Source organism: Protopterus annectens, chromosome 11.part0 (assembly GCF_019279795.1).
Source record: "Protopterus annectens isolate FY-2018-M chromosome 11.part0, PAN1.0, whole genome shotgun sequence".
In the NCBI taxonomy this organism is placed as follows: domain Eukaryota; kingdom Metazoa; phylum Chordata; order Ceratodontiformes; family Protopteridae; genus Protopterus; species Protopterus annectens.
The window spans coordinates 1,198,084,527-1,198,109,794 of record NC_056745.1 but is presented as its reverse complement, the minus strand read 5'-3'; the positions used below and the strand labels follow the sequence as shown (position 1 = coordinate 1,198,109,794).

The following is a 25,268-nucleotide window of genomic DNA, read 5'->3' as shown; positions in this document are numbered from 1 at the left end:
CTAGTAAGGGATCTAGGAAGACATTTAGACAGCAATCTAGCCTTTGATCAACATATAGCTAAGATAATAATAAAATCATTCTATGTCACCCAACTTACAGGTAAGTGTATGGCATTCCAGGTCCAAGGAAGTTATAGTACCACTCTATTTGGTCCTTACCAAACCTATCATTGAATACAATACCTCCATTTGACATGAATCTAATTAGACACTTCCACAGCTGGAATGCAAACAAAGGTTTCTCACCAGGACAATTCAGGGCATGAATATCTTTGTCCTACATTGATCACTTAAAAGCAGTCTCTGTATTCAGTCTTCTATACGCTGCTGACAGGGGATCTTTGCCTGGCTTACAGGGCTTACTTAGATCCAGCCCCAATAGATCTACCCCACATGCACAAACCAAACAGCACCACAAACACTAGATTCAGAGATATGAACTTCACTTGTGACACAAACAGAATGTGTTGGAGGGGCATGTGCGTTCCAAAGAAACCCTGCACTATGGAATTGGCTCCCCATCCATATAAAACAGAGTTCATCCCTGACCATATTCAAACAAACCTTGACAATTCAATGGGAAGTCGTAAATTTACCCCGGTCTGGCCTCCATGTCCCTTATAGACAGATGCTGTCAATAAAAAAAGTATTATCCTCACCCCCTTACAAATTTTTAGTTACACATCTACTAACATGCCCCCTCCAGTATGATACTTGGGACCCAAATGGTTTGGGGTGAATGACTAAGCTTGTAAATGCCCTAGTGGTCATTAGCCTAGAAACAACCTATGAGAGGTGCATACTACCTATCTAGACATAGCGAAGGCACTTGATACAATACCGCACTCTGGTATAGTTGACAAACTCTCTGAAATGGGCACAAACCCCTACAAAACTTACTGCATTGTCAGCTGGCTCACAGATAGAGCTCAGGAAGTCAAGACTAGTGAGACCACCTCCGCTAAGAGTCTGGCCACCAGCAGGGTGTACCTCAGGGCTTCGTGCTGGGACTGCCCTTGTTTGTAATCTACTTCTTGGAGGTAAAGACTAATGCCAAGGGCCTTTGGCTGACCAAGTTCACAGATTACTGCAAACTGGATCCTATCACAGATTTGCCCCACGACACAAACATTTTACAAGAGAGTCTAACACAGAAATTACTGGTGCCAAAGTCACGGATTAAAACTCAGTGATAAGAAATGCATTACAGTGACTTTTGGAAAACTGACACTAAGGTTAATAAATCCATCAATAAGAAACCCCCAAGTAAGCTGACCTGATAGTCAAGGGGCTAGGAATATATGTAGACAATAATATAGTTTTTAACCGATATGTGGTCACAGTAGTAAGAAAATCATTTTATGTTTCCCAACTTTTAAGTAAGGGCATGGCATTCAGGTCAAAGGAAGTCATAGTGTCACTTTATTTTGGCCCTTATCAGACTTATGAAACAGCTGGAACACCAACAAAGGTTCTTTACCAGGAGAATCCAGGGTATAAACATACTATCCTATATGGATCACCTTAAAGTCTACCTCTATAATCAGTTTCCTACAGGTTACTGAAAAGTTATTTATACCTGAAATATGAGGCATCATCAGATCCAGCTCTGACAGACCTTTTGCAAATCCACATGCAGCATCAGATCCACTAGGTCCAAGGATTTAAATTTTGTGTGTGACAAAGACATATTGGCGAGACATATGTTTCTCAGAGATCCTCATGTTCTAGCATAGGCTCTCTATCCATGTACCAATGCAATGGATGGGAAATTGGAAATCCTCCCCAGATCTGGCTCCCATGTCTCTGATAGACAGAAGCAAACAATAATGCCCAAACTAACATACCTCCCCACATAACCTCTAGAAACCGTCTAATTAAAATACCCCCCCCCCACCATAAATGACCATGATACACATGGACCCAACAGAATTGGGTTGTACAGCTAGGCTTATAAAAGCCCTTGTGGTCATTAGCCCAGTATATAGCTATGAATGGAATGAAATACTGGAGGCACATAGGATTAAACTATAAAACTAAGTACAGACAAGACGGCTGTTATGGCAACAACTGGAAATTAAAAGAAGCTGAAAACTGAGGTACAAGGAAAAATAGTGAAGCTGGTTAACAGCTTCAAGTATCTGGGTCAGTAACCATTTAAAATGTAGGACCTGCTAGAAGAAGTCCCGAAACACGGAGATTGAATGACCAAAAAAAAAAAAAAAAGACTTGCATATACCAAATCAGAGATGGCCATTTCTTGGAACATTCCTTTTTTCTGAGCTATGGCAATCTCAGAGCTGGTATATATAAGTTCAGGGAATGGTGTGTGTGTGTGCGCGTGTGTGTGTGTGTGTGTGTGTGTGTGTGTGCGTGTGTGTGTGTGTGTGCACGCACACAGATATTAAAAAGTGATCTTTAAGGTTTGCTCTTCTTCCAGATTTTCTTTTTTTTTGGCTTGTCGGCACACAGCATTTCAACTGCTGGCATTTCAACAGGGAGCCATCTGGGACAGGTGGTTGAGGAGAAGGGAAGTCTGAATGAGGAGGACAAAGCTAGACTCAAACTCAGTAAATCAAATCAGTAAACTGGCAGACAGTGTCAGTAATACTGCATGACAGAAGAACGCCAAAGAAGCTGAAAAGTAAGGTGTACAAAGCAATGGTGCAACCAGTACTTCTGTATTGTTCAGACACCTGGATAGTGAAGGCAAGACAGTTTTAGAAGACAAAAGTGTTAGAGATGAAGAGCCTGAGATGGCTGGTACAATGCATACTTCTTTACGACAGATGAAATGATGACATCAGAGAAGAAGACAATACACACCTCTAGGCTGGTCAAACAGTATGATGCATAGGAAACACTCCAAGTGCAGTTAACAATTGACAAGATCCCTATTCAAATAATAGCTAGATATAGGCCTCTAACTCTGACTCAAGATGCCCACTCCAGCTATCTGGACCTCTTCGAATCTATCAAGATTCAACCCTTTACCCTGATCCTGGGCGACTTTAACTATCCAACCATAGACTGGAAGAAATACTCATGCCAAAACACAAATGCCCAGAGATTCATTGATTTTTTTCAATGTAAATGCCTTGGACCAGTTGGTTGACACCCCCACAAGAGGTGAAAATATCCAGGACTTGGTACTAATCAACATGAGTAACCACTGCAGCATCCCTACAGTGTCATCATCCCTGGTAAGATCCAACCACAAAGCAGTCACTTTCAAAGTCACTATCTCCCCCGATCCCTGCCTTGCTAGGGTCAAATAAAAAAACTTCTCCAAAGCTGAGTACAACCTACTGAGGGAAGTTATATACAGCTTCACAGCCCCCTCCCCCTCCACAGGAACTGGCACATATGCCCAGACCTACAACCAAAGTACTACATGAGCATTTATATAGCTGCATGGAATCTGGAATACTAGACAGGATGACATCATCCTCCTCAAGGAAGAGTACACCTGTCTTGTAGACATCTACAATAAATAAACTCTATATTAAAAGGAAAAAATTGCTGTCCAGGACCAAGGAGGAGCAGATGCCCAACTGGAAGCAATCGCTCCTTAGCCTGAACAAGCAAATAAGAGCACTAGTGAAATCTTCCAAAGCAAACTTAAGAGTCCAAACTGGCCACATCTACTAAAGACAATCACAAGGCCTTCTTCACATATGTCTGCAATCTCAAGGGAAGCACCCAGATAGTACAGTTTTGTACCTACCATAAATGTAGATGTCCGATAGGAATGCATCTGCAGTCTTTACAAATGGGTTGTCCCGTCGTCAGGCAGCCCCTCGGTCGGCCGGACTCCAAAGTCTGGGTCTGGCTTCGGCTGGTGTCGCACTTCACCCGACGTCATAGCTGCAGTTTTTCGGGTATAAAGGCATCAGCCGACGCCATCTTCCTCAGTGTTTCTTGCCCCAGATGCCAGGTGCCCTCTTTGATGGCTAAATTTGGATAAATGCCAAAGTTTCCAAATAGTAGAGAGCAAACACATAAAATAAGCATGTATGTACATATATACAAACAAATACACCATAATAGATCCCCCCCAAGCTAGCTGAAGGATGGCAAATACCCTAGGAGTACCACAGAGGGGAAGGTGGGTGGGTAATCCTGACTGCAGATGCATTCCTATCGGACATCTACATTTATGGTAGGTACAAAACTGTACTATGTCCTTCAAGGATGCATCTGCAGTCTTTACAAATGGGTAGAATACCAAAGCAAAACTAGGGGAGGAGGAAAAAAGTAGAGATTATGGTGTAGTTAGGATCCCTTGCAAAACAGCAGTGGCAAAACCTGCTCGGGATCTAGAGTATAAAGGTAAATTGTAATGCTTGGCAAATGTATGCAAGGAGGTCCAAGTAGCAGCCTCTATAATGTCCTTGGTAGCCACTCCTCGTAAGAAAGCTGTGGTAGTGGCTGTAGCCCTTGTGGAGTGAGGCCTGATGTTCTCTGGAGTTTTCTTCCCGTGGTAGGAGTAACAAAATCTAATGCAATTTCCTATCCATTTGGAGATTGTCTGTTTTGAAATAGATTTTCCTTCCTTTCCTGCTGCATATGCTACCAGAAGCTGGTCAGTTTTTCTATTGGACTTGGTCCTGTCCAGGTAGTAGCGTAATTGCCTATGTACATCCAAGGTATGCAACAGTCTTCCTCCCCTGTTCTGAGGGTTGGGGAAGAATGTAGGTAGGTGGATAGCCTGATTTAAAGACACTCTGGATACCACCTTAGGCATAAATGTGGGATTTGTTCTCATGGACACTCTATCTTGATGGAAGATCAGGAAGGGTTGCACTGCCATTAATGCCTGTAGTTCAGAGACCCTTCTTGCTGAGGTGATTGCCAGTAGGAAAGCAGTCTTCCAAGATAAGTATTGTAATTCTGCTGTTGCTGCTGGTTCGAAAGGGGGAAGTGTCAATTTCTCTAACACAAAGTTCAAGTCCCATGCTGGCAATGGTTGTTTCCTTGGAGGTTTTACATTTTTAATTCCTCTCAGAAACTGTCTGAGCAGAGGATGAGAGAAGACAGGAGGATCCAAGCTGTATTCTGCTGAAATAGCTGATGCATGTATCTTGATGGAAGAGTAGGACAGGCCTGCATGGAAGAGCTCTGCCAAGTACTCCAGTATGTTGGCTATGTTTACTAGCGCCACATCTTCTCCTTTTGCAGTACTCCAAATGAGATATCTTTTCCATTTTGCTGCATAATTCTTTCTTGTTGAAGGTCTACAAGCCTCAAGGATTATGTCTTTAACCCTTTGGGATAATTCTGGGTTAATTGCGGTTATGTAATGTTCCAGGCAGTTAGCTGCAGAGTTTTTAGGTTTGGATGCAGGATGTTGTAGTTGTTCTGTGTTAACAGCAATGGGATCAGGGGCAGTGTCCATATTTGTTCCCGAGACATGCTCCTCAGCAATGGGTACCAATGTTGTCTTGGCCAGTCTGGAGCTATCAGAATGATCCTTGGACGTTCCTCTTTGATCTTCAACAGCACCTTGTGCATCAAAGGAAGTGGTGGGAATGCATAAGCTGTCAGGTTTTTCCAACTGAAAGATAGGGAGTCCACCTTCCAAGCAAGTGGGTGGTACGTCCTTGTGCAGAATTTCTTTAGCTGGTGATTGAGTGGGGATGCAAATAAGTCTATTTGTGGTAATCCCCATTCTCTTGTGATGGCTTTGAAGATGTCCGGATGCAGCATCCATTCGTGGGCATCTGTGGTAGTTCTGCTTAAAATGTCTGCCAGAATGTTTTCTTTTCCGGTACAAAATTGCTTGTGACTGAATGTTGTAGCTCAGAGCCACATCCCACAGGTCCAGTGCCAGCCGGCATAGAGGATATGAATGTGTGCCTCCCTGTTTGTTGATGTACCACATAACTGTGGTGTTGTCTGTCCTTATCATCAACTGACCTTCTTGGAGAAATGGTCTGAATGACTGGATTGCCAATTTTACTGCCAGCATTTCCTTTAGATTTATGTGCAGGCGCAGCTGGTCTTGAGTCCATAAGCCTTGTATGCACTTGTCCAGCATGTGTGCCCCCCAACCGAGGTCTGAGGCATCTGTCGTGATGGTTTGGCTTGGTTGACTGTTGCAGAAGGGCAATCCTTTGTTTGATTGACAGGCCTGAGCCCACCATAGGAACTCTTGTTTCAGGCATGGGATTATTGGAATTTTGGCTTCTAGGCTGTGCTTGTGTTGGGACCACAAATTCTTTAGGTACCACTGTAGTTTTCTCATATGCAGTCTGGCATGAGGGACCAGAATTATGCAGGATGCCATGAAGCCTAGGGCTTGCAGTACTTTTCTTGCAGTTAGATGGTTCTGCTTTGTTAATGCCAAGAAGTAGAGAGGTAGTTGCTCTTGCTTTTCTGCAGTTAGGAATGCCATTTGTTTTGATGTGTCCAGCTCTGCACCCAGAAAAGTTATTCTTTGGGATGGAGTCAGCCTTGACTTTTTTATATTGACTGTATATCCCAGGGCTTGCAGTAGGTAAATGACTCTCTGTAAGTCTTCTGTTAGTTTGCTTTTGTTGTCCGCTTGAATCAGGCAGTCGTCCAGGTAAGGATAAATTTGGATCCCCTGAAGTCTGCAATGAGCAATTACTGATGCCAGGCATTTCGTGAACACTCTGGGCGCAGTAGATAAGCCAAAGGGCAATGCTGAGAATTGATAATGCTCTGATCCTGCAAGAAATCTGAGGTATCTTCTTCAAATTGGTCGTATGGGGACGTGCAGGTATGCCTCCTTGAGATCTAGAGTTACCAGCCAAGACTCCTTGCCCAGCATGGAAAGAAGCTGCTGTAGGGTCAGCATTTTGAATTTTGGAACAAGGAGGAATGTGTTTAAAGAGGACAGGTCGAGAATAGGCCTCCATTTGTTCTCTTTTCTTGGTACCAGGAAGAGTCTGGAGTAAAATCCCTTTCCTTGCTCCATAGATGGTACCTTTTCCACAGCTCTCATTCTTAATAATTGAGATATTTGCTTTAGAGCCTCTGCCCTTTGAGTAGGTGGTAGGTTTGGCATTCCTCTCTTTCCTGGTAGAGTATGGAAATGGAACCTGTAACCTTGGTCTATAGTTTGCAAAATCCATTTTCCCTTGTGATGCAATGCCAGTTTTTTGAAAATAAAGTTAGCTTTCCGCCTAAGGGTGCTTCCAGTTGTTCCTGGTAGGCGGTGCCACATCAAGCCACTGTGATTGTGTTGTTGTAGTGGTGGTGGCTGCGTCGTGCCTCGCTGGTTGTTACCTTGCCACTGGCGTCCCTGTAGGCACCCCTGGATTGGTTTCTGCCTCTTGAACGCCTATTCCTGCCTCTCTGTGTCTTAGAGGAGTCTGGAAAGGACCAATTTTGGAGGGCCAGTTCCTGCTAAACCTTGGAGGTTGAACCTGTAAGAAATCTTTCACTGTTTGTACAGATTTCGCCTTCTCTTCCATCTTCTTTAGTACCTGCTGTGCAGGGGAACCAAATAAATTGACCTTGTCCACGGGTGCATCCAAAAGCTTAGATTTGACATGGTCTGGTAATGCCTGCTCCTTCAACCATGCATGTCTCCGGATAACTGTGCCAGTCATGGCTGATCTAAAGGAAGCCTCCAGTGCATCATAGCCACATTTTAAAGAATGGTTACTAACCTGCTGTATGTTATGTACCATTTCCTGAACATATTTTTTATCTAGAGATTCTTCAGAGGACAGCTTTTAGTTAACTGGTCAAGCATAAACTCTTGATATTGAATCATATGGAATTGGCAGTTCAAAGCTCTAGCTGACAAAGTAGCAGAAGTGTAAACTTTTTTACCCCATCTCTCTAAGGATCTGGATTCCCTTTCAGAGGGGAGGGGGTTTTTAGCAGATGTAGTTGCTACAGCTTTAGGACCCTGGGAGATAGTCTCTGGATCTGCAAAAGGAGCCTTGGATAAATGGTGATGAGTGTCCGGGACCCTGTAGAACCTATCGGGCTTAGCAGGGGCTGGAGGTAATGAATCAGGAGCAGTGCAAGCATCATTAAATGCATCATCTACAACAGAAAGAACTGGAGGTATAGCTAAAGGCCTATGCTGTGGCAAATGTAGAAAGGTTCTAAGCCTTTTTCTGGAGTCTGAGAAATCTTGCCCCTGCCACTGAAATTGTTCCCTCATAGCATGCAAGGTTTCCCCAAAGGAAAATTCCTCAGGTGGAGAGGCTGAAGGAATGGACTCTTCAGCATCAGAGTCTTCGTAAGGGGAATAAGGAGCCTCAGGAGGGTCTGTATGTTCTGAGTCATCAGAGGAGTCATCTGTGGATACTGGTTCAGGGGGCTCTGCTCTAGGCCTCTTCTCTGGAGGTGGGTGAGAGGCCCTGTCTGGATGAGGCTGGGAGCCACGAATAAAAGAAATGAGATCCTGAGCCAAAGAAAGCATATGGGAACTGGAGCTGGGCCTGTGAGAGGGGGGTTTGACAGGCACCGTTTTTGAAGCTTTAGCTGCTTTAGCCCTGGCAAAGGCCTTAATAGACATGGCTGCAGGAGGCCTAGCAGCTCCACGTGCAGGGGTTGAAATATCCAAGGGAATAGTGTCTGCTAATTCCTGAGAAACCGCAACAGAAGGTTGGATTTCAGAAGCCGATTCCACCAGGCTAGAAGAGGCCTCGGTAGAAGGCATGTTTTCGGCCGGGGGAAGAACTGCTTGCTCGGTTTCAGCCGAAACCGAGACACTCGCGGTTGGCCGAAACCGCGGACCGCGAGTGTCGGTCCTTTTCCCTGCGTTTTTTGGTAATTTGTGAAGTCCGACGGCATGATATAAGCAAATTCAGAGCCGAAATACTGTTCTGCAAATTCTGACCGACGTCTAAGCGTCCGCCGGTTAAAAGAAGCACAGGCTAGACAAGCTGCTACGTCGTGGTCTGGGCCTAAACAAGGTAAGCAGTAAGAGTGGAAATCTTTATGAGGTATTTGTTTCCCACAAGTTAAACAGTTATTCACTTTTTCTGACATCGGCTGAGGCAAGAAAGAGTCCCCAACGGGGTACTTAGCTTTTTAGAAGTCTTTGAAGTAGTATTCGGTATGAAATCTCTGGTTCTGACCGACCAGCACTTGCGAACAGCTTCTGCTTCGGGCGCCACGCGGCAAGAAAGACTGAGGAAGATGGCGTCGGCTGATGCCTTTATACCCGAAAAACTGCAGCTATGACGTCGGGTGAAGTGCGACACCAGCCGAAGCCAGACCCAGACTTTGGAGCCCGGCCGACCGAGGGGCTGCCTGACGACGGGACAACCCATTTGTAAAGACTGCAGATGCATCCTTGAAGGACATCTGCTCATAACAGGTGGTCAAGGACACCACATACACAAATGTTGTAGATATAGCCAACCTGCTCTCTGACAGGTTCATTGAAAACTTCACTCCTCTGTCTCCCCATCAGTAAAACAGGACATCCCCAGGACCTGCCCCCTCCCCTTATTGCAAGGGAGCAAGTCATCACTTTCCTCTCAAAGGCAAAAAATACAGCCTCCATGGGACCCGATAACATCCCAGGCTGCATCCTACATGAACTCAGGCTGGAACTTGCAGCACCATTAGGCAACCCTATTCAACCAAAGCATGAGTACTTGCTTTGTCCCAGCCGAGTGGAGGACAGCTACTGTCATCCCTTTGCACAAAGGTGGAGCATCCACAGATCCAGGAAATTACAGACCCATCAGCCTAACTAGCCTGATCTGCAAGGCCATGGAGAGGATTATCATGGACCTCATTAACAAGGACAATGGCAACCTCCAGACATTTGATCCCACACAGTCTGGTTTTGTCAAGGGGAGGTCATAACTGTTAGATTTGGTCAACTTCTTTGAGACAGTCACCAAGGCCATAGACAAGGGGAAGACTGTGCACACCGCCTATCTTAACCTTGCCAAAACCTTCGATACTATTCCCCACTCTGGTATAACAGAAACTCTCAACTAGGCATCAGTCCATATGTTACCAGATGGGTAGCAAACTGGCTCACTGATAGAACCCATCTAGTCAAAATAGAGGACGCCATCTCAAGTAGTAGACCCATAACAAGCGGTGCACCCAAGGGATCAGTCTTGGGGCCACTTCTGTTTGGGATATACTTCTCAGAGGTGCAGGACAAATCTAGTGGGCTATGGCTGGCCAAGTTTGCAGATGACTGCAAGCGGGGTGCTATCATCAATTCACCTAGCGATGTGGACATCCTCCAAGAGGGTCTCACCCAAACAAATGACTGGTGCCAGAAACAATGGTGTCAAACAGAATGCCAAAAAATGCATCATCATCCCTTTTGGAGAGAGTGATGTTCCCACAAATTATCACATTGATAATAAAGTACTAAGCATGCAATCAATCATGAGGGACTTGGGCACCCAGGTTGACAGGAAACTGACTTTTGACCACCATACTGCCTCCATTGTAAGGAAAGCTTTTTACATGGCTCACCTCATTAGTAAGACTATCTCATCCAGGTACAAGGTGGTCATAACATCTCTGTATTCTTCCCTTATAAGACTCATTATTGAGTAGAATGTCCCTTTCGGCAGGTACCTCACAAAGCACATGCAGCAGCTGGAGAGACCACAGTGGTTCCCTCTCCTGGAGAATCCAGGGCCTCAAACATCTACCGTACACAGGTAAGCTAAAAGCCCTGTCCCTCTACTCAGTCTCCTACAGACTCCTCAGAGGTGACCTCTGTCTGGCATACAAAGCAATCTCAGACCCCACCTTGATGGGACTGCTGCATATCCGCAAGTCAAGCTCCACTTGAGTAACCCGCATGCGTGACCTCAACCTGGTCTGTGACATCAACATGACTTGTTGGCGGGACAGATTTGTCTCTCAGAGACTCCCTCTTTTGTGGAACAGATTCCCTCTCCATATAAATCAGAGTACCTCATTAAACCTTTTCAGCGCAACCTGGATAACTGGCCGGGGAACAGAAAATACACCCTTGGGATTCCACTTGTGTCCCTGCTGGACAGTGGCATAGGGTGATGACTTGTTGGAACATGGGCTAAATTCTTGGCTAGGCTTGTAAGGGCCTCAGGGCCAACAGCCTAGTAACTTCCTATGATCCTATGACCAACTGCAGAAAAAGTCAAAGAGAACAGGTTAAGGTAGAAAGGGCATACAAGCAGAAAAGCAGATAATGACTTGAAAGAGACAGGAAGTAGTCAAGGGGAAATTAGGACGTCCAGCAAAGAAGTGAATGAACTGAATGAGATGTTCTATGACAGGCATGAATGTTTAAGAAGGTAGGAGAGTTGGAGTTCAGAAACGTGGAGACAGACCAAACAACACCCTGACCTAATGTGTGTGTGTGTGGGGGTGGTGGGAAAGAGGCTGATGAGCCTTACCGTCACCTGACCATAACTACGCATTCTCTAGATTTTAGTGACCAAGGTTTAGAGTATTTTATAACAGAAAAGTGGGCACTTTCCTACAACTGATACAAAGACATCTTACAAAGTGTAAGCAAAAAAAGTGACTTTGGCAGCAAGCATGCTTCTTAACCTAGGCAGAGAAACAGCATGTTACTCGTGCGTGTGCGCGCGCTTGCGTGTGTGTATACAGCCATGGGAAGAACGGGTCACAGCTCCAGTGAAAATGTATATGTGAAGTGCCAAACAATTGGAGACCACTGAAAGCAGGACTTAATTTCTACAGTTACTCGATGCAGTGGTAGCACTGCTGCCTCACAGCAAGAGGTTCTCCCATTCGATTCTCGGCTGGAGTGCGGGGAGTGCCTTCTATGTGGAGTCTGCATGTCCTCCCCGTGGTTGGGTGGGCGTTCGAAAGACATGCGTAAATGTGCGTGCCTTCGTTGAAGGTTGAATGTCGAGCTGACACCTCGGCATTCGTCAAAATCTACTGCCAATCATTAGCGGACCGGAGTTCCGCTGTGGTGACCCCTAACCGGGAAAAGCCGAAAGACAACAACTCCCTTAGCTCAAAAGCATAAAAGGATAGTGTTCTGACTATGGTCAAGGCAACCAGAGTTTGATTAGCAACTCAGAAGCTGGGTGAGCCAGGCAGAGAAGTGACTTGTGGCTCATCCATTATTGGGGAAGGGTTTGAAATTACTACTTAGAGCCAGGTGCTCCCCAATGGAGATTGTAAGCATTTCCCACCTGAAAGGTATGTGATGATGTGTCTTGACAAATAGGGCTATATACTGTCTCAGTTACAGCTTCTCCACCCCTTAATATTCAAACATTCCTACCATCATTAGCTATACATATGAAGCCCTACCCCTATGACTCTTGCCTTTGAATGGAGGGGTGGTGACCTCTCAAGGCAAGTTTGTACAGTGAAGCTTTTCCTTGGACAGGAAAGGACCAGATTTGTTGAAGGCTTACTACAGAATTTAATCAACCCATCCACGCCAAGCGGAACAAGTGCAGCCATGGGGACCAAAGGCACAGCTCAGTAACAAGGAGGGACACGGTGATAAAAAAAATCTACAAAGTGCTAAACACCAAACAGTGGTGGTTAGAAACAACTGCATAAATTACCCACATTTGTGACAAGTGTTAAACAAAACTGACAACAATCTTTGTTTTACGCAAATGTGTCAATATACTATAAGTGGTGGTGTATCGTCTCCCAATGGATCTTATTGCTGAAAACTCCAGCTGACAGAAGACTGCTGCAATGTAGAACTTGTTAACAGACATAATCCCAAATAAAATAGGGTAATTATAAAAATCAAGAAAATAGGCAGCCGTATCATCCAAGTTATGCAGTGCATTTATGAATAGAGTTAAGCATTTCAACATGGAAAATAAACCGCTACATATGAAGAAAAGAGCCACAAACTAAATATACACATACATTAGAGTACTTTATAGCATAAATTAAGGTAAAGCATGTGCATTAAGAAAAAGAAATTAATCCTCACCTCTTCTTTCAACTGCTCTTCTGATTTTCCAACCCAAGCAACTTCAGGGTGAGTGTAGATTACTGAAGGGACACAGTTATAGTCTACATGAACTGCACCGCCAGCTATTCCTTCAACACAAAGAATACCTTCATCCTCAGCCTTGTGGGCAAGCATAGGGCCAGCAACTACATCGCCAATAGCATAGATGCTGTCAAAACGATAAAAAAATAAATAAATAAATAATAAAATTAAAAAAAAAAAAAAAATTCAGCCTTAGTAGACCACAATGGGCCAACATCACAGCTAAGGACATTTCAAATACTATAAAACCTATTCTTTGATAGCGTGTCTGTATAACTTTCTGAACATTTTTAACAGCTCAACATTATACATGCTACCACTAAAAGAGCAGTAACAAAATAAATTGCTGTTAACCCTATAACTTAAAGACATTTAACATATGACATAAAAAGTACAGTTGTGTACACTTACCATAAATGTAGATGTTCGAGTGTATTCACTGTTGCAGTCATCACACTTGTGTTATCTACCTGCAGGTAGCCCTCAGTTGGCCCGAATACCCTAGTCTTGGGATTTCTGTGTCAGATGCCGTCGCCTCTTCCATGACGTCAGGGGTATAAAACATGCAGCCGACGCCATTACATCAGTTTTTCTTGCCCCAGATGTCAGGCGCCCCCAAAATAGGAAGCAATTACATGGTGTGGAACACCTCTAGTATAAAGTAAATACCATAGCCATAAGATATGGCCAAAAAGAGAATAGGTAGAAAGTCAAGAAAAGTCAAGGGGCTGGAGGGAGGGTAACCAGGACTGCAACAGTGAATACACTCGAACAGCTACATTTATGGTAAGTGTACGCAACTGTACTATGTTCTTCATGCTTCACTGTTGCAGTCATCACACTTGGGTTGATTCCCAAAGCTGAGTAAGGGTGGAGGCAGTCAAGAAGTATTGGGGCTGACTAGCAGGCCTGGTCAGACTGCTGTGGCAAATCCAGATCTGGATTTAGAAAGGACAGGTAAGTGACAATGTTCGGTGAAGGTGTGTACATAATTCCAGATTGCAGCTTCCAGGATGTCCCTTGTAGGGACTCCCCTGAGAAATGCTGCAGAAGTTGAGGTAGCCCTAATGGAATGAGTTCTGATCCCCTGTGGGGTAGGTTTTTCCATGGTGTTAGTAACAGAAATGGATGCAGTGTGCTATCCATTTGGAAATGGTTTGCTTTGAAATGGTCTTGCCCTCTGCCTCTGTAGGAAAACTGACTAGCAGCTGGTCAGATTTTCTGAAAGGCTTAGTCCTGTCAAGGTAGAACCTGAGCTGTCTGTGCACATCCAAGGAGTGCAGGATCCTCCTGCCTTTATTCTGAGGGTCAGGGAAAAAGGTTGGTAAAAGGATGGATTGGTCTAATGCCACACTTGATGCCACCTAGGGCATAAATGATGGGTTAGTCCTGATGGAGACCCTGTCAGCCTGGAAAATAATGAAGGGTTCCACAGCCATTATTGCCTGTGGCTCAGACACTTCTTGCTGAAGTGATGGCTAGAAGTAAGGCTGTTTCCCAAGAGAATTTTAACTCTACTTTAGCAGCAGGTTCAAAAGGGGAAAGCTTGAGCTTCTCTAGTACAAAGAAAAGGTCCCAGGTAGGGGTGGGAGCTCTCCTCGGGGGTCTTCAATTGTTAGCTCCTCTCAGGAACTATTTGATCAGAGGGTGATAAAAGAGAGGTGGCTCCGTATTGTAATGAGCTGAGACGGCCAAGACATGAATCTTAACTGATGCGAAGGAAAGGCCTTTGTGGAGAAGCTCTGCTAGGTAATCTAGAATTTGAGGTAAGGAGGGCATGGCTGTGCTCTTTCCTAGAGACTGGCTCCAAGAACATATCTTTTCCATTTTTCTGAATAGGATTTCCTAGTACTAGGTCTTCTGGCCTCAAGGATGACGGCTAGCACCTGTTAGCCGAGGGTTGCTGGTGTTGTGTTCAGGGAAGAAGCCAGACTGCAAGGCTCAGTGTTTGCAGCTGAGGATGCAAAATCTGTCCCTCCTGCTGACAGCAGAAAGGGGGTCTGATGTAGGCGCCAGGGTGGCACTGCTGTCAGACTGCATATGAGTGGGTCCCAGTGCTGGCGTGGCCAGTCTGGTGCAATACGGATTGTCCTTGGTCTGTCCTGCTTGATCATGAGAGGAGGGAAAGAGGGGGAAAGGCATAAATTGACAGATTTTCCCATGTAAAGGATAGGGCATCCACGCGCCATGCTTGGCTGTGGGGATTTCTGGTGCAAAGTTTTCTCAATTGATGGTTTTGGAGGAGGTAAAGAGGTGCACCTCTGGTGTCCCACACCTGTTTATTAGAAGTATGAATGAGTTTGGTTCTAGTTTCCACTCGTGTGGGTCCAGTAGCTTTCTACTTAAGTCGTCTGCCAGTGTACTTTGTTTGCCTGGCAGGAAGTGAGCTTGCAGGTGCACTTGGTTGCTCAAGGCTGTGTTCCACAGGCCATGGCTAACCTGCAGAGTGGTTAGAATGAGTTCCCCCTGCTTGTTAATGTACCACATAACTGTGTTGTCTGTCTTTACCAAGAGTTGTCCTGAAAGGAAAAGGTATTTTAAGGCTGTCAGAGCATTCTGTACAGCTAACATTTCTTTTTTGATTGATATGCAGGTGAATTTGTCCTGGGCTCCAATTGGCTTGAATGCATTTGCCTGCCATGTGAGCCCCCCATGCATAGTCTGATGCGCCTGTTGACAGGGTTTGGGCGGCGAAGGGTTGAGGGAAAGGAAGTCCCTTGTTGTGGTTGCAAGCCTCTGCCCACCAAAGGAACTCTGCCCTTAGGTAAAGAATGATAGGAATCAGTGTTTCCAAGTCCTGAGAGAGTTGACACCAGAGACTTTTTAAGTACCATTGAAGTTTCCTCATGCAGTCTTGCATATGGAATTAGTAGAATGCATGAGGCCATGAACTCTAGGGCTTGCAGTATTTTTCTTGCAGACAGCTGGGTCTTGGAGGCCATTAGTTTGAAGTAGTTTGTCAAATGAACCTGCTTTTCTGGAGTGAGGAATGCTATGTGGGAAGTTGTGTGCAAGCTTGCTCCCAGGAATACAATCTTTTGGCTGGGCACCAGATGTGATTTCTTTTCGTTGATGGTGTACGCCACAGAAGTTAAAAGTCTCTTTACGAATGCCAGGTGCTGAAGTAGCAATTCCTGACTATTCACCTGAATCAGGCCATCGTCCAAGTATGGGTAAATTTGAATATTTCTCTGCCTGCAGTATGCAATGGCTGGAGCCAGGAGCCTGGGCGCAGCAGATAAGCCAAAGGGAAGTGCAGATTACAGATAGTGCATAGAGCCTGCCCTGAAACATAGATATTTCCTGCAAGATTCCCTTGTGGGGGTGTGCAGATAAGCTTCTTTTAAGTCTACGGTGACTAGCCAGTAATCCTTGGCTAGCATAGGAAGCAGCTGTTGCAGTGTAAGCCTTCTGAATTTTGGGACCACCAGGGAGGTGTTGAAAATGGACAGATCCAAGATACGGCACCATGAGCTCTCTTTGTCTAGGCACCAGGAACAGTCTGGAATATAAACCCTGTCCCCATTGCTCTACTGTAACAGGTTGAATAACCCTGATACTGAGAAGAGAAAGTACTTTCTTTTGAGCCTCTGCCCACTGGTTTGGGGGAAGGTCTAGCACCTCGCTTGGGGTTGGCAGTGAGTGGAAGTAGAATCTGTATCCCTGGGATACAATGCTTAGGACCCATTGGTCCTGGGTAATGGACATCCCATTTTTTAGCATGCAGGGTGAGTTTTCCTCCTAGGGGTGCAAGTACTTGGACATGGCTGGGAAGATCGACAGACAAGTCATTGTGAACTTTTTCCATAAGGGGTGGCTTACCACTCCCAGTTTTAGAGGTGGGAGCACTCCATTGCTTACATGTCTGCATACCCTAAGATTGTAGTCTTGGTGGTCTGTTGCCCCTGGGTTTGGACTGAGAAGGGCTGGGAGGGACTGGAAAGATCAGTTTTTAGAAGGCCAGTGCCTACTGAATCCAGGTGGCTGTACCTGTAAGAAATCTGTAACAGTTTGCATAGATTTAGCTTTTTCCTCCATATTGTTGAAAACTTCTGCTTTTGTGCCAAACATGCGTTCCTGGCTCAATGGAGCATTTAGCAATTTTGCTTTGACATGGTCTGGCATGCCTTTCTCAGTACAGACCCAGTGACAGCAGCCCTGCAAGATGCTTCTAAGGCATCAAAACCACCCTGCAAAGTATGTTTACTGACTTGGTTTGCAGAATGCATTAACTCTTGTAACTCTATTCTCTGCGCCATCTGGAAGCAGCAACATTTTCTGTTTAATTAGTTCCATGATATGCTGCTGAGATTTGTGAAACTGGCAATTTAAAGCCTTATGTCAAGAGTTGCAGAGGTGTATACCTTCTTACCCCATCTGTCTAAACCAGTGGGTGATGTAATACACAAACGTTTAGCCCAAAAGGGAGATGCTGGTTTGGGTCCTACAAATATTTTCATTGAAGAACCTTATCAACCTATTCTTTGGCAACCGGCTGATACCTTTCAACACATCATTGTTTTAAAGCTTTTAACCAAAAACTTCCAAAGTTTTTTTTTCAGATTCTGACTATACAAGGAAGAAAAAAACATTTTGCATTCGCATGGACCTTTTGTAGTTGAAAGGAAAGGTCACCTTTACTTACTTGCCAGTGAAGGAAATTACATTTTAGCAACAAGAACATTTCTTCCTAGAATTTTTTAAAATGTCTGCAGCAATTTTTAATTTTTTGTCAGGGGCACAAATGATTAAAAAAAAAAAAAAAAAAAAAATTTATATATATATATATATATATATATATATATATATATATATATATATATATATATATATATATATCTATGGTAAGGTGGTGGTGGTTAAAGTACAGTTGTGTACACTTACCATAAATGTAGATGTTAGAGTGTATTCACTGTTGCAGTCATCACATTTGGGTTATCTGCTTGCAGTAGCCCTCAGTCGGCCTGATTATCAAAGTCTTGGGTCCTGCGTCGGTTGCTGTCTCATCTTCGGTAACGTCAGGTAGTCAGGGGTATAAAACATGCAGCCGACGCCATTACAACAGTTTTTCTTGCCCCAGATGTCAGGTGCCCCCCCCTTAATGGGAAGCAATTAAATATATATATATATATATATATATATATATATATATATATATATATATATCTAAGGTTATACCCCCAATAAAAAAGGAAATACACCAAAAAACTTTTAAGTATAGTAAAGGAGAACAGAGATATAGCCAAAAGAAGTCAGGGGGCTGGAGGGAGGGTAACCAGAGCTGCAAAAGTTAATATACTCGAACATCTACATTTATGGTAAGTGTACACAACTGTACTATGTTCTTCATGTTTCACTGTTGCAATCATTATTGTTTGGGTAGATTCCCAAAGCTAAGAATGGGAGGAGGAATTTAGACAGCATTAGGACCAGCTATAAGACTGCAGTGCTAAAGCCAGCTTTGGATTTAGAGAAAATTGGCAAATGGTAATGCTTGGGGAAAGTATGTACAGAACTCCAGGTAGCAGCTTCTAGGATGTCTCTTGTAGGGACACCTCTGAGAAAGGCTGCAGAGGTAGATGCAGCCCTGGTTGAATGGGGTCTAATCCCCTGTGGGATAGGTTTTCCATGGTGCTTGTAGCAGAAATTAATGCAATGGCCTATCTATTTAGAAATGGTTTGCTTTGAAATAGCCTTACCTCTGCCCCTGCAGCAAATGCCACCAGCAGTTGTTCAGATTTCCTTAGAGGTTTAGTTCTGTCCAAGTAAAATCTAAGTTGTCTGTGCACATCTAAGGAGTGCAGTATCCGTTCCCCTTTGTTCTGTGGATTAGAAAAGAAGGTTGGCAAATGAATGGACTGATGCCACACTGGATACCACCTTGGGCATGAAAGCGGGATTGGCCCTGAGAGACACCCTCTGTCCGCATGAAAGATGATGAAAGGCTCCAACTGCCATAAGGGCCTGTAATTCAGTCACCCTTCTTGCTGAAGTGATTGCTAAAAGGAAAACAGTTTTCCAAGAAATAAATTTTAACTCTGCAGTTGCAGCTGGCTCAAAAGGAGGAAGAGTGAGTTTTTCCAATACAATATTAAGGTCCCAGGCTGGAGTTGGGGCTCTCCTGGGTGGTTTAAGTTTTTGGCCCCTCTGAGGAAAGTACAGTTTTGTACCTACCATAAATGTAGATGTTCGAGTGCTAATACAGCTGCAGTCATAACTGATGGGTTCTCCTGCCGTCAGGCGGGTCCTCGGTCGATTGTCGTCGCTTCTTCCCTGACGTCAGTGCGACAGGGTTATAAAAGAACCAGCCGACGCCATTTTCTTCAGTTTTTCTTGCCCCAGATGTCAGGTGCCCCCAGAAGGAAGGCAATACATAAAATTATGTAATAATGCAATGCAATATAATCAAAGACCAGTAGCTGCAAGCAAATACACCATAAAAGAAGACCCCTAGAGGGGAAGGAGGGAGGGAAACCTGGACTGCAGCTGTATTAGCACTCGAACATCTACATTTATGGTAGGTACAAAACTGTACTATGTTCATCGTGCATACAGCTGCAGTCATAACAGATGGGTAGAGTCCCAAAGCTAAGAAAGGGGTGGTAGGCACTAGGTGGAGCCAAAATGCCCTGCAAGACTGCAGTGGCAAAGCCTGCTCTAGATATGGAGTATAATGGTAGGTTGTAGTGCTTGGAGAAGGTATGTACAGAACTCCAAGTGGCTGCTTCTAAAATATCCTTGGTAGGAACTCCTCTGAGGAAGGCTGCAGAGGTGGCTGTGGCCCTGGTAGAATGAGTTCTAATGCCTGTAGGTACAGTTTTGCCATGAAAGGAATAGCAAAAGCATATGCAGTGGGCTATCCATTTTGAGATTGTCTGTTTGGATATTGACTTTCCTTGAGCTCCTACCACATAGGCCACAAAAAGCTGTTCTGATTTTCTGAAGGGTTTTGTTCTGTCCAGATAATAACATAGTTGTCTGTGGATGTCCAAGAAATGCAGTAATCTCTCCCCTTTGTTTTGAGGATTAGGATAAAAGGTAGGCAAATGTATGGCCCGATTTAAAGCTACCCTGGATACCACTTTAGGCATAAAGGATGGGTTGTGGTGCGTAATGAAACTCTGTCCTGATGGAAGATGATAAAAGGCTGGACAGCCATAAGAGCCTGTAGTTCTGAAACTCTACGAGCTGAAGTGATAGCCAGAAGGAAAGCTGTTTTCCAGGACAAATATTGTAAATCTGATGAGGCAGCTGGCTCAAAAGGAGGCAAAGTCAGTTTTTCCAGAATGAAATTAAGATCCCAAGCAGGTATTGGTTGTTTTCTTGGAGGTCTTAAATTCTTAGCCCCTCTGAGGAACTGTCTTAATAGAGGGTGAGAGAATAAAGGTGGATCAGTGTTGTATTCTGCAGAAATGGCTGAGGCATGGATTTTGATGGAGGAGAACGAAAGTCCACTGCTTAGCAGTTCAGCCAAATATTGTAGTATTTGAGGTAAATTCAGTTTTTCAAGGCACTGGCCCTTTTTCTCATTCCAAACACAAAAACGTTTCCATTTTGCAGAGTAAGCTTTTCTAGTTGATGGCCTTCTGGCCTCCAAAATGACATCCTGCACCTCCTTGGAGAGCAGGGCCTGCTGCGATGCTAAGGAATCTTCCATGCGGCTAGATTGAGTGTTTTCAGCTGACTGTGAAGAGTTTTGAAGCTGTGCTGAGTCAGAAGAGGCATGGTCCATGTTGGGGAATGCGTCAGGCTCCTCAGGAGTGGGTACCAGTGTTGCATTGGCCAGTCCGGAGCAATGAGGATCATCTTTGGTCTCTCTGCTCTGGTCTTTAATAGGACTTTGGGCAGCAGAGGAAGAGGTGGGAAGGCATAAACTGTCATTGATGTCCAACTGAAAGAGAGAGCGTCCACTCTCCAGGTCTTTGGATGGAAGATCCTTGAGCAGAATTTTGTCAATTAATGATTTTTGTTAGAGGCAAAGAGATCTATGTCTGGCCTTCCCCATTCTTGGATTATTTCTGTAAAAACTTTTGGATGCAACTTCCATTCGTGTGGATCTGTCATATTCCTGCTTAGGTTGCCTGCCAGCGTGTTTTCCTTGCCTGGCAAGTACTGTGCTTGTAGTTCCATTTGTAAGTCCATGGCCATGTTCCAAAGTGACATGGCCAGTCTGCATAGGGGATAAGAATGTGTTCCTCCCTGCTTGTTTATGTACCACATAACTGTGGTGTTGTCTGTTCTTATCAATAGCTGACCTGGTTGTAGAAGGTCCTTGAAAGCTATAATAGCATTTATCACTGCTAGCATTTCTTTTTGATTGATGTGAAGGTGCTTTTCTTTTTGGGTCCATTTGCCCTGAATGCACCGGTCTGTCATGTGCGCCCCCCAGGCGTAGTCCGAGGCGTCTGTTGTGATGACTTGATTTGCTTGAGGCTTGCTGAATGGAAGGCCTGTGTTTGTTTGGCATGCTTGAGCCCACCACAGAAATTCCTTTTGCAAACATGGAATTAATGGTATTATTGTTTCCAAACTGTGGCTGTGTTGAGACCATATGTTTTTTAGGTACCATTGTAGTTTTCTCATATGCAGCTTTGCACATGGGATTAGTAAGATGCAAGATGCCATGAATCCCAGAGCCTGCAGGATTTTCCTTGCAGTCAGCCTGGTGCAATTTGCCAGTGTTCTGAAGTATTGAATTAGTTGCCCCTGCTTCTCTGGCGTGAGGTAGGCCATCTGGGTGTTTGTGTCCAAATTGGCACCCAGGAAAATTATCTTTCGAGAGGGTATTAGTCTTGATTTCTCTTTGTTGACTGTGTATCCTAGAGAGTTTAATAATATTATTACACAAGCCAGATGTTTCAGAAGAATGTGCTTGCTGTCCCCTTGGATCAGGCAGTCGTCCAGATAAGGGTATATTTGTATTCCTTGAAGTCTGCAGTAGGCAATTACTGATGCCAGGCATTTCGTGAATACTCTGGGCGCAGTAGATAAACCAAAGGGCAATGCAGAGAATTGATAATGGATTGAACCTGCAAGAAATCTGAGGTATCTTCTGCAATTTTGTCTGATTGGGACATGCAGGTATGCCTCCTTGAGGTCCAATGTTACCAGCCAAGACTCCTTGCCCAGCATGGGAAGAAGTTGCTGTAGAGTGAGCATCTTGAATTTTGTGCAGTAGGAATGTGTTTAGGATGGAAAGATCCAAAATCGGTCTCCAATCTTTTCCCTTCCTTGGCACCAGAAATAGCCTGGAATAAAAGCCTTGACCTTGTTCGTGTGTAGGTACCTCTTGAATAGCTTTCATGTTTATAAGACCTGAAATTTGCTTTTGTGCCTCTGCCCTTTGATTGTGTGGCAGGTTTGGCATGCCTTTCATTTTTGGAAGGGTATGAAAATGGAATTTGTAGCCTCTGTTTATAATGTCCAGGATCCATTTGTCCTTTGTGACAATATGCCAATTTTTTGAGAATAGTGCCAGCTTTCCTCCTAAGGGGGCTGCCATTTGAGACCTGGTTGGCATGCAAAGGGAAAGTCATTGGTTTTGCTTTCTGAAAGATTGCGAGTTGTCCTCACCACCTCTTTGTGTAGGAGCTTGCCATTGTCTGCCTCTGTACGAGCCTTGTGTTTGTCCTCTGTCCCTCGGGCCTGTATCTGCCTCTTTGGGGTCTGTCTGTGGCAGGAAAGGACCAGTTTTGGAAGGCCAATTTCTACTAAAGCGTGGGGTTGGACCTGCAGAAATTCTTTCACAGTTTGCATTGATTTAGCCTTTTCCTCCATTTTCCGTAATACTTCCTCAGCATTTGCCCCAAATAGTACATCCTTTTGAAGAGGCGTCTAGTAATTTAGCTTTGACATGATCAGGCAAGGCTTGTTCCTTGAGCCAGGCATGCCTACGTATGACTGAGCCTGTAACAGCAGCTCTACATGAGGCCTCTAGAGCATCAAAACCACATTGTAAGGTATGTTTACCCACTTGTTCTGCACTATGCATCAAATCCTGCAACTCCTTCATGTCTGGTTGTTCAGGTTGTGACATTTTACTTTTCAACTGAGATAACAGAAACTGTTGGTATTTTAGCATATGAAACTGACAGTTTAAGGCCCTCATGGATAAGGTAGCCGAGGTATATACCTTTTTCCCCACCTTTCTAAGGATCTGGAATCTCTCTCGGAAGGCAATGGGTTTTGGCAATGGAGGCCTTAACTCCCTTGGGCCCCTGTGAGATGGTTTCTAGGTCAGCCGCATGGCTTTTGTATAAAAATTGGTGTGAGTCAGGAACCCTGTAGTACCTGTCAGGCTTAACTGGAGCTGGAGGAAGAGAATCCGGGTTAAGGCAGGCCTCCGAGTAAACATCATCTAGGATGTCCAGGACAGGAGGTATAGCCAGAGGCCTGTGCTGGGGTAACAAAAGAAATTCCCTGAGCCTTTTCTTGGAATCTGAATAATCCTGGCCTTCCCAGTGGAAGTGTTCCCTTAAAGTATGCAGAGTTTCACCAAATGAGTAATCCTCACGGGGGGGATACAGAAGGGATAGATTCCTCTGCATCAGAGTCTTCAAAAGGGGAGTAAGACTGCTCCTGATAATCAGAGTGCTCTGAAATAATGGAGCCCTGATCAGAGGAGGGGGAATCTTCCTCCACTCTGGGTCTTTTGTCCGGAGGTGGCTGAGAACCTCTGATTAGAGTAATTAAATCCTCAGCCATTTTAAGCATCTGTTTCTTAGGCATGGGGCCTGGAGATGGGCTCTGTGTAGCTGGTCTCTTAGGGTGTATGGTAGCTTTGGACTTGGTGAAAGCCTTGATGGAGAAAGAAGAGGAAGGTCTGAAGACACCTTGAGTGGAGGTGGACCTGTCCACATTCTGAGTTTCAACACCAAGCGTGGCTTCGGTATCTGTAGTCAGGGTGTGGGCCGAGGAGCCTGCGACCTCGGGTACAGGAGACACCGCCAAAGATGTGTCGTCGGTAATCAGGGGCTGCGTAGGCACCTCGCTGAGAACCGGACCACGTGTAGTCGGCTTAGGCGTGGTGTCGGTAGAGGCCGCGGACCTAGAGTGTCGGTCCTTGTCTTTGCGTTTTTTAGACAAAACCGAGGTCGGAGTATCCGACGACATAGTATAGTTAAATGCTTTCCCAAAATAATGCTGGGTGAATTCCGCCCGACGCTTAATAGTGCGTTTGTTGAATGTAGCACAAAAGCGACAGACCGAGACGTCGTGGTCTGGGCCTAAACAAGGTATACAGAGGGAATGGAAATCCTTATGCGGTATTTGCTTCCCACAAGAAATACAATTATTAACTTTGTCTGACATCGGTCTGAGGCAAGAAAAGTTTCCAACGGGTACTTAGCTTTTAAGAAGACTTCGGTTCCAAATTTTTCGTAATCTCAGGAGCTGGCCGACCGGCACTTGCGAACTGCTTCTGCTTCGGGCACTGCGCGGCAAGAAAGACTGAAGAAAATGGCGTCGGCTGGTTCTTTTACACCCCTGTCGCACTGACATCAGGGAAGAAGCGACGACAACCGACGCCGGACCTAGACTTTGGAATTCGGCCGACCGAGGACCCGCCTGACGGCAGGAGAACCCATCTGTTATAACTGCAGCTGTATGCACGATGAACATCTGCTTGAGCAGTGGGTGAGAAAAGAGGGGCGGGTTCCGTGTTGTAATGAACTAAAATGGCTAAGGCGTGAATTTTGATGGAGGAAAAGGTAAGGCCCTTGTGAAGCATCTTAGTTAAGTATTGAAGAATCTGAGGTAAATTGGGAGCTGCTGTGCCCATCCCTTGAGTTTGGTTCCAGGCACAGAATCTTTTCCATTTTTCGGCATAAGATTTTCTAGTACTAGGCCTTCTTGCCTCCAAAATGACATCAAACACTTGTTTACTGAGGAATGGTAACGGAGAGATTAGGTAATTAGCCTGGCTGCCAGGTTCAGGGTTTGAAGCTGGGGGTGCAGAAACTGGCTCGCCTGCTGAGACAGCAGGGTAGGGGTCTGAGGTACTTACCATGGGGCCACATGTGACACACTGCGCAAGAGGGGGTTCCAGTGTTGGCGTGGCCAGTCTGGTGCAATCAGTATCATCCTTGGTTTTGTTGTATTTGATCTTTAGTAGCTCTTTGGAGAGGAAAGGCAGAGGAGGAAAGGCATAAACGGATAGACTTTTCCAGCTGAAGGATAGAGCATCCACTTTCCAAGCTTGTTTGTGGGGAGTCCTTGTGCAGAATTTGTCCAATTGGTAGTTCTGGGGGGAGACAAACAGGTCTATATCTGGGATCCTCCATTTGTTGATCAACATGTTGAAAATCTT

The 25,268-nt window shown here is 44.8% G+C and overlaps 1 protein-coding gene across 1 annotated transcript in view; it reads right to left on the bottom strand.

The window, feature by feature from the left end:
• Positions 1-25,268, bottom strand: part of DLD (dihydrolipoamide dehydrogenase) — a 1,015,110-nt gene that overhangs the window by 181,870 nt on the left and 807,972 nt on the right. Inside the window, exon 11 of the mRNA XM_044088560.1 lies at positions 12,899-13,088. Within this exon, the coding sequence (XP_043944495.1) occupies positions 12,899-13,088 (190 nt within the window). The remainder of the gene's footprint in view (positions 1-12,898; positions 13,089-25,268) is intronic.